At 46.1% G+C, this 14,008-nt stretch overlaps 1 protein-coding gene across 3 annotated transcripts in view; it reads right to left on the bottom strand.

The window, feature by feature from the left end:
- Window positions 1–206: 206 nt before the first annotated feature.
- RTTN (rotatin) overlaps window positions 207–14,008 on the bottom strand; it is a 660,131-nt gene continuing 646,329 nt past the window's right edge. For all 3 annotated transcript variants that reach the window (XM_063923387.1, XM_063923386.1, XM_063923388.1), the window contains exon 50: window positions 207–807. In XM_063923387.1, coding sequence (XP_063779457.1) covers window positions 728–807 — 80 coding nt within the window. In that variant the 3' untranslated portion in view covers window positions 207–727. The remainder of the gene's footprint in view (window positions 808–14,008) is intronic.

The raw sequence follows: 14,008 nt of genomic DNA, 5'->3' as shown, positions 1-14,008 counted from the left end.
GCCTGAAGCTGTGCTCACTGAAGTTTTAAGTGAAAACTAATTTAAAATACATTTTCTCACTGTGAAAAGTAATTGCACAAATTAAGGCAAAGTCAATTAAACTTTTGATTTATAAAATATATTAGATATATACTTTTGGGTCTAAAAATATTTGAAGAGAAAACGTAACATACAAATAAATTATTGTACAACAAACACGTTACATGTGTCATAAAAAATACATTTTATTACATCAATAAATAAAATAAAAATTACACTTAAAATAATAAACCATAGATATTTCTTGAATAAAGCACACTTGTAAACAGCTTGCTTTTAATGTATATTAATCAGGCACTGTTTTTTTTTAACAAGTTATGTAAAGAAAATGTGCAATCTTTTGAACAGTAGCCATATTTACAAAAAAACAAAAAACAACAACACGTAATTAATGTGCAATTCCGTCAATGTAAGGATAGCAGTCAATGCAAAAATGTTGTTAGTCCCATGTTTTGTGATTCACCTTCTTGGATTTGGCCTGTATGTCAACTTGACATTCAGTGTAGGGTTTGTATTATTTATGTAACAATTGTACAAAACAAATTACATAATACAGACAGCAAGTAGAATACACTAATTTCAGTTCACATGATGTATTCTAATGACTAAAGGTGGTCTGTTTAGAAAAAGCTGCTGATATAATTACTGATTTCTCTAATGTAAAGTACATATATATTTTTTTTATAAGTTAGTTGGAAAGAAGTTGATCCAAATTTTCCAGACATTTTAAATGATAAACTTCAAGTCTTTCTTCTACACCAAACCCATCTGTGGAAAGATAAGCACAATGTAAAAATGCACATTAATGAGATTAATATCCTTAGAATAAAAACTACTAAGTTGTTGGAACAAACTACAAGCACAAAAAAAAAATCTATACTATACCAATGACTTCCTGTGCCTGGAAAGTAAGCACTGTCGCCATAAGTAGTAAAAGTACTGATGCTACATCACTGGCGTATCTGTAATGGGTGCAAGGTTGTGTGGTGTACACGGGACCCTGGGACCAGGGAGCCCCACACACTGCACCAATTTAAGTATACTTAATGGTCATCTGGCCCGGCGCAGTTTTCAGAGCTGCAGAAATCACTGGGAAAATGGCCACAGTGGCCATTTTCTGGTGATTAGTGCATGCAGAATAGAAATGTCACCAGGAATGCGGCGCAGGCCCTATGTTCCTGGAGACCTGCTCATGCGCAGTATATTCTGGTGCAATGCCAGAGTCTACTGCACCACCAGAGAGGAGGGGGTCCAATCAGAGCCTGCTCACTGCACATTGGCTCCCTCCCTCTTAAGGTGACATTACACTGCATACAATAAATATCTATCTTTCTATGTACATGTATGTATATCTATTTCTCACTCTCTCTCCCAATACATATATATATATATATATATATACACATATATATTTATACATACAGTTGTGCTCATAAGTTTACATACCCTAGCAGAATTTGTGATTTTCTGGCCATTTGTCAGAGAATATGAATGATAACACCATTGCGCATGTCAGGCTGCTAGAAACTGGGGGGAAAAATGCTGTGCGTGTGTATGTATATATATATATATATATATATATATATATACAGTTGTGCTCATAAGTTTACATACCCTAGCAGAATTTGTGATTTTCTGGCCATTTGTCAGAGAATATGAATGATAACTCACAAGCTTTTCTTTCACTCATGGTTAGTGGTTGGGTGAAGCCATTTATTGTCAAACAACTGTGTTTACTCTTTTAAACTATAATGACAACAGAAACAACCCAAATGACCCTGATCAAAAGTTTACATACATATTTTGGCCGATAACATGCACACAAGTTGACACAAACGGGTTTGATTGGCTAAAAAAGATAACCATCCTCTGTTTGCTTGTAATAATAAGAATTTACTCACCGGTAATTCTATTTCTCATAGTCCGTAGTGGATGCTGGGTACTCCGTAAGGACCATGGGGTATAGACGGGCTCCGCAGGAAACTGGGCACTCTTAAAAGAAAGATTAGGTACTATATCTGGTGTGCACTGGCTCCTCCCTCTATGCCCCTCCTCCAGACCTCAGTTAGGGAAACTGTGCCCGGAAGAGCTGACATTACTAGGAAAGGATTTGGAATCCAGGGTAAGACTCATACCAGCCACACCAATCACACCGTACAACTTGTGATAACTATACCCAGTTAACAGTATGAACAACAAATGAGCCTCATTAACAGATGGCTCATAACAAAACCCTTTAGTTAAGCAATAACTATATACACGTATTGCATAGAGTCCGCACTTGGGACGGGCTCCCAGCATCCACTACGGACTACGAGAAATAGAATTACAAGTGAGTAAATTCTCATTTTCTCTGACCTCCTAGTGGATGCTGGGTTCTCCATAAGGACCATGGGGATTATAGCAAAGCTCCCAAACGGGCGGAAGAGTGCGGATGACTCTGCAGCACCGAATGAGCAAACTCAAGGTCCTCCTCAGCCAGGGTATCAACTTGTAGAATTTTGCAAATGTGTTTGAACCCGACCAAGTAGCAGCTCGGCAAAGTTGTAAAGCCGAGACCCCTCGGGCAGCCGCCCAAGATGAGCCCACTTTCCTTGTGGAATGGGCTTTTATTGATTTAGGATGCGGCAGTCCAGCCGCAGAATGTGCAAGTTGAATCGTGCTACAGACCCAGCGAGCAATAGTCTGCTTTGAAGCAGGAGCACCCAGCTTGTTGGGTGCATGCAGGATAAATAGGGAGTCAGTTTTTCTGACTCCAGCTGTCCTGGAAACATAGATTTTTAGGGCCCGGCCTACGTCCAGCAACTTGGAATCCTCCAAGTCCTGAGTAGCCGCAGGCACCACAATAGGTTGGTTAAAATGAAAAGCTGATACCACCTTTGGGAGAAACTGGGGACGAGTCCTCAATTCTGCCCTGTCCATATGGAAAATCAGATATGGGCTTTTACACGACAAAGCTGCCAATTCTGCCAAGGCCAATAGCATGACCACTTTCCACGTGAGATATTTTAGCTCCACGGTTTTAAGTGGCTCAAACCAATGTGATTTTAGGAAATCCAACACAACGTTGAGATCCCAAGGTGCCACTGGAGGCACAAAAGGGGGCTGAATATGGAGCACACCCTTAACAAATGTTTGAACTTCAGGCAGTGAAGCCAGTTCTTTTGAAAGAAAATAGACAGGGCCGAAATCTGGACTTTTATGGAACCCAATTTAAGGCCCATAGTCACTCCTGACTGTAGGAAGTGCAGAAATCGACCCAGCTGAAATTCCTCCGTTGGGGCCTTCTTGGCCTCACACCAAGCAACATATTTTCGCCATATGCGGTGATAATGTTTTGCTGTCACATCCTTCCTAGCTTTTATCAGCATAGGAATGACTTCATCCGGAATGCCCTTTTCCTTTAGGATCCGGCGTTCAACCACCATGCCGTCAAACGCAGCAGCGGTAAGTCTTGGAACAGACAGGGCCCCTGCTGCAACAGGTCCTGTCTGAGAGGCAGAGGCCACGGGTCCTCTGTGATCATCTCTTGAAGTTCTGGGTACCAAGTCCTTCTTGGCCAATCCGGAACAATGAGTATAGTTCTTACTCCCCTTTTTCTTATTATCCTCAGTACCTTGGGTATGAGAGGAAGAGGCGGGAACACATATACCGACTGGTACACCCACGGTGTCACTAGAGCGCCCACAGCTATCGCCTGAAGGTCCCTTGACCTGGTGCAACACTGCTGACAGTGCTAGCACGTTATTCTCCGCCCATCGAAGAATCCTTGTGGCTTCTGCCATTGCCATCCTGCTTCTTGTGCCGCCCTGTCGATTTACATGGGCGACTGCCGTGATGTTGTCTGACTGAATCAGAACTGGTTGGTTTTGAAGCAGGGGTTCTGCTTGACTCAGGGCGTTGTAAATGGCCCTTAGTTCCAGAATATTTATGTGTAGGGAAGTTTCCTGACTCGACCATTGTCCTTGGAAGTTTCTTCCCTGGGTGACTGCCCCCCAACCTCGGAGGCTTGCATCCGTGGTCACCAGGACCCAGTCCTGTGTGCCGAATCTGCGGCCCTCGAGCAGATGAGCACTCTGCAGCCACCACAGCAGAGACACCCTGGCCCTCGGGGACAGGGTGATCAACCGATGCATCTGGAGATGCGATCCGGACCACTTGTCTAACAGATCCCACTGAAAGATCCTTGCATGGAATCTGCCGAAGGGAATTGCTTCGTAAGAAGCTACCATCTTTCCCAGGACTCGCGTGCAGTGATGCACCGACACCTGCTTTGGTTTCAGGAGGTCCCTGACCAGAGATGATAATTCCTGGGCCTTCTCCTCCGGGAGAAACACCTTCGTCTGTTCTGTGTCCAGAATCATGCCCAAAAACAGCAGACGCATCGCAGGAATCAGCTGTGACTTTGGGATATTCAGAATCCAGCCGTGCTGATGCAGCACTTCCTGAGATAGTGCTACGCTGACTAGCAACTGCTCTTTGGACCTCGCCTTTATAAGGAGATCGTCCAAGTACGGGATAATTATGACTCCTTTCTATCGGAGGAGCATCATAATTTCGGCCATTACCTTGGTAAATACCCGCGGTGCCGTGGACAGACCAAACGGCAGCGTCTGGAATTGGTAATGACAGTCCTGTACCACAAACCTGAGGTACTCCTGGTGGGGTGGATAAATGGGGACATGCAGGTAAGCATCCTTGATGTCCAATGACACCATAAAATCCCCCTCTTCCAGGCTTGCAATAACCGCCCTGAGCGATTCCATCTTGAACTTGAACTTCTTTTATATAAATGTTCAAGGATTTCAAATTTAGAATGGGTCTCACCGAACCGTCTGGTTTCGGTACCACAAACATTGTGGAATAGTAACCCCGTCCCTGTTGAAAGAGGGGTACCTTGATTATCACCTGCTGAAGATACAGCTTGTGAATTGCCGCCAGTACTACCTCCCTTTCTCTGAGAGCAGCAGGCAAGGCTGATTTGAGGTAACGGCGAGGGGGAGTCGCCTCGAACTCCAGCTTGTATCCCTGTGATACTACTTGCAGAACCCAGGGATCCACCTGTGAGCGAACCCACTGGTCGCTGAAGTTCCAGAGACGCGCCCCCACCGCACCTGGCTCCGCCTGTGGAGCCCCAGCGTCATGCGGTGGACTCAGAGGAAGCGGGGGAAGATTTTTGATCCTGGGAACTGGCTGTCTGGTGCAGCTTTTTCCCTCTTCCCTTGCCTCTGGGTAGAAAGGAAGCGCCTCTGACCCGCTTGCCTTTTTGGGGCCGAAAGGACTGTACCTGATAATACGGTGCTTTCTTAGGCTGCGAGGGAACCTGAGGTAAAAATGTCGACTTCCCAGCTGTTGCTGTGGAAACGAGGTCCGAGAGACCATCCCCAAACAATTCCTCACCCTTGTAAGGCAAAACCTCCATGTGCCTTTTAGAATCCGCATCACCTGTCCACTGCCGAGTCCATAATACTCTCCTGGCAGAAATGGACATTGCCTTAATTCTAGATGCCAGCCGGCAAATATCCCTCTGTGCATCTCTCATATATAAGACGACGTCTTTAATATGATCTATGGTTAGCAAAATCGTATCCCTGTCGAGGGTATCAATATTATCTGACAGGGTATCGGACCAAGCTGCTGCAGCACTACACATCCAAGCTGAAGCAATTGCAGGTCTCAGTATAGTACCTGAGTGTGTATATACAGACTTCAGGATAGCCTCCTGCTTTCTATCCGCAGGCTCCTTTAAGGCGGCCGTATCCTGAGACGGCAGTGCCACCTTTTTTCACAAGCGTGTGAACGCTTTATCCACCCTAGGGGATGTCTCCCAACGTAACCTGTCCTCTGGCGGGAAAGGGTACGCCATCAGTAACTTTTTAGAAATCACTAGTTTCTTATCGGGGGCAGAGCCGTCTTAATAGCAGTGTAAGCCCCTGGGCACAGCAATGCACGGGGGCCCCTACCCACCCACCCACCAGCAGTAGGGGTGGGGGGTGCTATCAGCGGCATCTTTGATGTTCCGCGGGGGGAAGGGGGGTTCTATTTTTCGCTCAGCATGTAGGACCTGGAGAAATCATTTCTGCTAATTACTCCTTTACTGCACAAATGGGGCGGGAAAGAGAACACTAAACTGTAGAAGGGGACATTGTGCTGAATGAAGGGGCCCTGGTACATGACTTCCAGCGTGGTAGGGGGTGTTTAATACACAGGGGAGGGGTGGATAGTGGAGTGGGCTTAATATTCATAATTTTCCGGGGGTCAGGGCAGCTTGCTTTACTGCAGATATCTCCAGTTCCTGGAAATAGTTTTCTTAGCTTTAATGGGATAAAAAATAACTAGAGTCCCACCTTTCAGGAGATACTGGGGACTTGGGGATCAGACTTCAGGAGCCAGAGCAATCCACCAACAAATATATAAAACTGCATATTAGGCGTTTGGAGCTGGAGCAGGGACGAGCGGCTTGAAGGCTGATATCTCTGGTTCTGGGCATAGTAGAGACAAGCTGCCAGTGTCCACTGAAAGTGGAGAGTCCCAGCTTTTGGAATATACCCTCAGTAAAACTCTAAGTCAGCCAGAACCCGAGATATCTGGCTGGGAAGAACAATTAACAGGCTTGGACGGGGACCACTGCTTTGAAGTCAGATATCTCCGGTTACCCAGGGCCGATTTTCAAAAATCTGGTACCCCTGGAAAGAGGGGACCCTCAGCTATTAGCCAAGGGCCCTTTTACTCCTGGGGCCCTTGGGCAAGAGCCCATTGAGCCCATACGAAAAGACGGCCCAGATCGGGGGAAGCCCACGCTTCTTCACACACTTCATTCAACTCGTCTGATGGGGGAAAAACCACTGGTCGCTTTTTCTCCCCAAACATAATACCCTTTTTAGTGGTACCTGGGTTAATGTCAGAAATGTGCAACACATTTTTCATTGCCGTAATCATGCAACGGGTGGCCCTAGTGGAATGTACATTAGTCTCGTCCTCGTCGACACTGGAGTCAGACTCCGTGTCGACATCTGTGTCTGCCATCTGAGGTAACGGGCGTTTTTGAGCCCTTGATGGCCTTTGAGACGCCTGTACAGGCACTGGCTGAGAAGCCGGCTGTCCCACAGCTGTTATGTCATCGAACCTTTTATGCAAGGAGTTGACACTGTCGTGTAATACCTTCCACATATCCACCTACTCTGGTGTCGGCCCCGCAGGGGGTGACATTACACTTATCGGCACCTGCTCCGCCTCCACATAAGCTTCCTCATCAAACATGTCGACACAGCCGTACCGGCACACCGCACACACACAGGGAATGCTCTGACTGAGGACAGGACCCCACTAAGTCCTTAGGGGAGACAGAGAGAGAGTATGCCAGCACACACCACAGCGCTATATATCACAGGGATGCACACTATACTGAGTGATTTTTCCCAATAGCTGCTATTATACACAATTTGCGCCTAAATTTATGTGCCCCCCCTCTCTTTTTTACCCTAGAAGTCTGGACCTGCAGGGGAGAGCCTGGGGAGCGTTCTTCCAGCGGAGCTGTGAAGAGAAAATGGCGCTGGTGTGCTGAGGTAGATAGCCCCGCCCCTTTCTCGGCGGACTTCTCCCGCTTTTTTTTATATGTTTTATGGCAGGGGATTATGCACATATACAGTTTAATAACTGTATTATGTGCTATTTAGCCATGTAAGGTACTCTAATTGCTGCCCAGGGCGCCCCCCCCCCCCCAGCGCCCTGCACCCATCAGTGACCGGAGTGTGTGGTGTGCAGAGGGAGCAATGGCGCACAGCTGCAGTGCTGTGCACTACCTTAATGAAGACCGGAGTCTTCAGACGCCGATTTCCACTTCTCTTCGTTCTTCTGGCTCTGCGAGGGGGACGGCGGCGCGGCTCCGGGACCGGACGACCGAGGCTGGGCCTGTGTTCGATCCCTCTGGAGCTAATGGTGTCCAGTAGCCTTAGAAGCCCAAGCTAGCTGCAAGCAGGTAGGTTCGCTTCTCTCCCCTCAGTCCCACGAAGCAGTGAGTCTGTTGCCAGCAGATCTCACTGAAAATAAAAAACCTAACAAATACTTTCTTTTCTAGGAAGCTCAGGAGAGCCACTAGGGTGCATCCAGCTCTGGCCGGGCACAGATACTGAGGTCTGGAGGAGGGGCATAGAGGGAGGAGCCAGTGCACACCAGATATAGTACCTAATCTTTCTTTTAAGAGTGCCCAGTCTCCTGCGAAGCCCGTCTATACCCCATGGTCCTTACGGAGTACCCAGCATCCACTAGGACGTCAGAGAAAAGTGTATGTGTATAAAAGGTCAGTAAGTTTCTGCACTCCTGAAAGACCCTTGCATCTTTCATCCAGTGCTGCACTGACGTGTCTAGATTCTGAGTCATGGGGAAAGCAAAAGAATTGTCAAAGGATCTGCGGGAAAAGGTAATTGAACTGTATAAAACAGGAAAGGGATATAAAAAGATATCCAAGCAATTGAAAATGCCAATCAGCAGTGTGCAAAATCTAATTAAGAAGTGGAAAATGACGGATTCTGTGGAAACCAAATCACGGTCAGGTAGACCAACAAAAATTTCAGCCACAACTGCCAGGAAAATTGTTCGGGATGCAAAGAAAAATCCACAAATAACTTCAGCTGAAATACAGGACTCTCTGAAAAAAAGTGATGTGGTTGTTTCAAGATACACAATAAGGACGCATTTGAAGAAAAATGGGCTGCATGGTCGAGTCGCCAGCAGAAAGCCATTACTATGCAAATGCCACAAAGCATCCCGCTTACAATACTCCAAACAGCACAGAGACAAGCCTCAAAACTTCTGGAACAAAGTCATTTGGAGTGATGAGACCAAAATTTAACTTTTTGGCCACAACCATAAACGTTACATTTGGAGAGGAGTCAACAAGGCCTATGATGACAGGTACACCATTCCTACTGTGAAACACGGAGGTGGATCGCTGATGTTTTGGGGATGTGTGAGCTACAAAGGCACTGGAAACTTGGTCAAAATTGATGGCAAGATGAATGCAGCATGTTATCAGAAAATACTGGAGGAAAATTTGCACTCATCAGCCCGGAAGCTGCGCATGGGACGTACTTGGACGTTCCAACATGACCTAAAACACAAGGCCAAGTCAACCTGTCATTGGCTACAGCAGAATAAAGTGAAGGTTCTGGAGTGGCCATCTCAGTCTCCTGACCTCAATATCATTGAGCCACTCTGGGGAGATCTCAAATGTGCAGTTCATGCAAGACAGCCCAAGAATTTACAGGAAATAGAGGCTTTTTGCCAAGAAGAATGGGCAGCTTTACCATCTGAGAAAATAAAGAACCTCATCCACAACTACCACAAAAGACTTCAAGCTGTCATTGGTGTTAAAGGGGGCAATACACGGTATTAAGAACTGGGGTATGTAAATTTTTGATCAGGGTCATTTGGGTAGTTTCTGTTGTCATTATGATTTAAAAAGAGTAAACACAGTTGTTTGACAATAAATGGCTTCACCCAACCACTAACCATGAGTGAAAGAAAAGCTTGTGAGTTATCATTCATATTCTCTGACAAATGGCCAGAAAATCACAAATTCTGCTAGGGTATGTAAACTTATGAGCAAAACTGTGTATATATATATATATATATATATATACACATACATACATATACACACAGCATTTTTTTCCCCCAGTTTCAAGCAGCCTGACATGCGCAATGGTGTGGAACGCACGCCAATGGTCAGGTTGAACAGGTGTTTTGTCTTGAATGGCGCGGATGACAGCCGAAGTCGACCGACACACACACCGTGAGGTGTATAAAAACCAAAGGCACCATAATTAAAGGCACCATAACTATGGATTGTGATGGATACTGGTTGTAAAACAGCAACAGAGATCACATGTTACTTGGGTGGACATTGAGGACTTTTTGTTCCGGATGAGTATAAGCTTTGCTTTACAAGGCAGATTATTCATGTTGTTGCTATATGACGTGTAAAAGCCATATGATATCCAATGTAACTTTTATGTGAAAAAATCTGTATTGCTGAGATAATATTGCAAAATATGTAAATCAATGAATAATCTCTCTGCTATGTATGAGAGGTGATGTGATTAAAGAGTTCTAAGAACATTTTAGTGGAGAGTGCGGCTTGTGTTTGCTCTTATATATACATATACATACATACATACATACACACACACGCACAGCATTTCCCCCCCCAGTTTCTAGCAGCCTGAAAAGTATGGTATATTGAAAACATGATTGAGTTTCTTATGTTGAGTGAAACTTGTTCAGGAGCTGCTTAGGTCAGACAATATTGTAGTGTCTTACCTTCTTTTTACCATTATTTGGACATTAGCTGGCATTGTGTAATACTGGTTTGTGAAGCTAACACCATTTAACAACAATATTGTCTCACAGCGCTGTCACTAGGTGTGTGCTGAAGGGGCATTGCCCACAGCGCACACCTAGTCAGAGCGCATATTCCCCCTGGCTGCGCTACCACTGCCCGTCCCTGAGGAGGTGGCTCACTGATTGGCGGGTGATTGGGCAGGCGGCGGTCGCGGTCAGAAAGTCTGATCTGCGGCACTGCGCTCCTCCGACGGCTCCCTGTAGGTTGTCCTGGCAACCGAGCAGCAGAGGCTCCAGCGCTGCATAGAAGTTCAGGACAGCTGAGCGACGGCTCAGCTGTCCAATGGTGTTAAGGTGCAGCCTGCGGATCAGTCATTGGCTGGGCACGCAGGCTGCAGGAAAGAAGAGTTTGTGGAGCCAGCCAGCAGAGTGCCACAAGCAGCTTGCCAGCTGCCGTGAAAAAAAGTAAGCTAGCTGTATATTTTTATTTTTTGTTTAAATCATCGTGCTGTTATAATGTAGTTTTTTTTATTATGCTGCGGTTTATAAAATTGGAATTTTTGGCTCTCTGTGTTGCTTTATGTGTGTGTCTATGTATGTAATGTGTATATATATATATATACGTATGTTTATATGGGACGCTGTCTGCCGTAATGTGTAAAAAAGAGGACACTGTCTGCCGTAATGTGTAAAGAGCGGACACTGTCTGCCGCAATGTGTAAAAAGGGGACGCTGTCTGCCGTAATGCGTAAAAAAGGGGATGCTGTCTGCCTTAATGTGTAAAAAGGGGACACTGTCTGCCGTAATGTGTAAAGAGGGGACGCTGTCTGCCGTAATATGTAAAAAGGGGACGCTGTCTGCTGTAATGCGTAAAAATAAGAATTTACTTACCGATAATTCTATTTCTCGGAGTCCGTAGTGGATGCTGGGGTTCCTGAAAGGACCATGGGGAACAGCGGCTCCGCAGGAGACAGGGCACAAAAAAGTAAAGCTTTTACCAGATCAGGTGGTGTGCACTGGCTCCTCCCCCTATGACCCTCCTCCAGACTCCAGTTAGGTACTGTGCCCGGACGAGCGTACACAATAAGGGAGGCAATTTGAATCCCGGGTAAGACTCATACCAGCCACACCAATCACACCGTACAACTTGTGATCTAAACCCAGTTAACAGTATGATAACAGAAAGAGCCTCTTAAAGATGGCTCCTTAACAATATAACCCGAATTTGTTAACAATAACTATGTACAGTATTGCAGATAATCCGCACTTGGGATGGGCGCCCAGCATCCACTACGGACTCCGAGAAATAGAATTATCGGTAAGTAAATTCTTATTTTCTCTATCGTCCTAAGTGGATGCTGGGGTTCCTGAAAGGACCATGGGGATTATACCAAAGCTCCCAAACGGGCGGGAGAGTGCGGATGACTCTGCAGCACCGAATGAGAGAATTCCAAGTCCTCTTTTGCCAGGGTATCAAATTTGTAGAATTTTACAAACGTGTTTTCCCCCGACCACGTAGCTGCTCGGCAGAATTGTAATGCCGAGACCCCTCGGGCAGCCGCCCAAGATGAGCCCACCTTCCTTGTGGAATGGGCCTTAACAGATTTAGGCTGTGGCAGGCCTGCCACAGAATGAGCAAGTTGAATTGTGTTACAAATCCAACGAGCAATCGTCTGCTTAGAAGCAGGGGCACCCAACTTGTTGGGTGCATATAGTATCAACAGCGAGTCAGATTTTCTGACTTCAGCCGTCCTTGAAATGTATATTTTTAAGGCTCTGACAACGTCCAACAACTTGGAGTCCTCCAAGTCGCCAGTGGCCGCAGGCACCACAATAGGTTGGTTCAGGTGAAACGCTGATACCACCTTAGGGAGAAAATGCGGACGAGTCCTCAGTTCTGCCCTATCCGAATGGAAGATTAGATAAGGGCTTTTATAAGATAAAGCCGCCAATTCAGATACTTTCCTGGCGGAAGCCAGGGTCAGTAACATAGTCACTTTCCATGTGAGATATTTAAAATCCACCTTTTTCAATGGTTCAAACCAATGGGATTTGAGGAAATCTAAAACTACATTTAGATCCCACGGTGCCACCGGAGGCACCACAGGAGGCTGTATATGCAGTACTCCTTTAACAAAAGTCTGTACCTCAGGAACTGAGGCCAATTCTTTTTGGAAGAATATTGACAGGGCCGAAATTTGAACCTTAATAGATCTCAATTTGAGACCCATAGACAATCCTGATTGTAGGAAATGTAGGAAACGACCCAGTTGAAATTCCTCCGTCGGAACACTCCGATCCTCGCACCACGCGACATATTTTCGCCAAATGCGGTGATAATGTTTCGCGGTGACTTCCTTCCTTGCCTTAATCAAGGTAGGAATGACTTCTTCTGGAATGCCTTTCCCTTTTAGGATCTGGCGTTCAACCGCCATGCCGTCAAACGCAGCCGCGGTAAGTCTTGAAAGAGACAGGGACCCTGTTGTAGCAGGTCCCTTCTCAGAAGTAGAGGGCACGGGTCGTCCGTGACCAACTCTTGAAGTTCCGGGTACCAAGTCCTTCTTGGCCAATCCGGAGCCACTAGTATTGTTCTTACTCCTCTTCACCGTATAATCTTCAATACCTTTGGTATGAGAGGCAGAGGAGGAAACACATATACTGATTTGTACACCCAAGGTGTTACCAGTGCGTCCACAGCTATTGCCTGTGGATCTCTTGACCTGGCGCAATACTTGTCCAGTTTCTTGTTGAGGCGAGACGCCATCATGTCTACCATTGGTCTTTCCCAACAGTTTATTAGCATGTGGAAGACTTCTGGATGAAGACCCCCCTCTCCCGGGTGAATATCGTGTCTGCTGAGGAAGTCTGCTTCCCAGTTGTCCACGCCCGGGAAGAACACTGCTGACAGTGCTATTACGTGATTCTCCGCCCAGCGAAGAATCTTGGCAGCTTCTGCCATTGCACTCCTGCTTCTTGTGCCGCCCTGTCTGTTTACATGGGCGACCGCCGTGATGTTGTCCGACTGAATCAACACCGGTTTTGTTTATGTGAAGAGACTTTTCCAGGTTCGCTTCGTAAAAAGCCACCATTTTTCCCAGGAGTCTTGTGCATTGATGTACAGACACCTTTCCTGGTTTTAGGAGGTTCCTGACAGGTCGGATAACTCCTTGGCTTTTTCCTCGGGAAGAAAAACCTTTTTCTGAACCGTGTCCAGAATCATCCCTAGGAACAGCAGACGTCGGAAAACAGCTGCGATTCTTGGAATATTTAGAATCCAGTCGTGCCGTCGAAGAACTACTTTAGATAGTGCTCTTCCGACCTCCAACTGTTCTCTGGAACTTGCCCTTTTTAGGTCGTGCAAGTAAGGGATAATTTAGATGCCTTTTTTCTTTGAAGAAACATCTTTTCGGCCATTACCTTGTAAAAAAGGCCCGGGGTGCCGTGGATAATTCAAACGGCATCGTCTGAAACTGATATTGACAGTTCTGTACCACGAACCAGAGGTACCCTTGATGAGAAGGACAAAATTTGGACATGGAGGTAATCCTTGATGTCCAGGGACACCATATAGTCCCCTTTTTTCCGGTTCGCTATCACTGCTCTGAGTGACTTTATCTCGATTTGAACC

Source organism: Pseudophryne corroboree, chromosome 5 (genome assembly GCF_028390025.1).
Source record: "Pseudophryne corroboree isolate aPseCor3 chromosome 5, aPseCor3.hap2, whole genome shotgun sequence".
Lineage (NCBI taxonomy): Eukaryota > Metazoa > Chordata > Amphibia > Anura > Myobatrachidae > Pseudophryne > Pseudophryne corroboree.
Note: the sequence above shows the minus strand (reverse complement) of the source record. Positions and strands in the feature narration are given on the sequence as shown.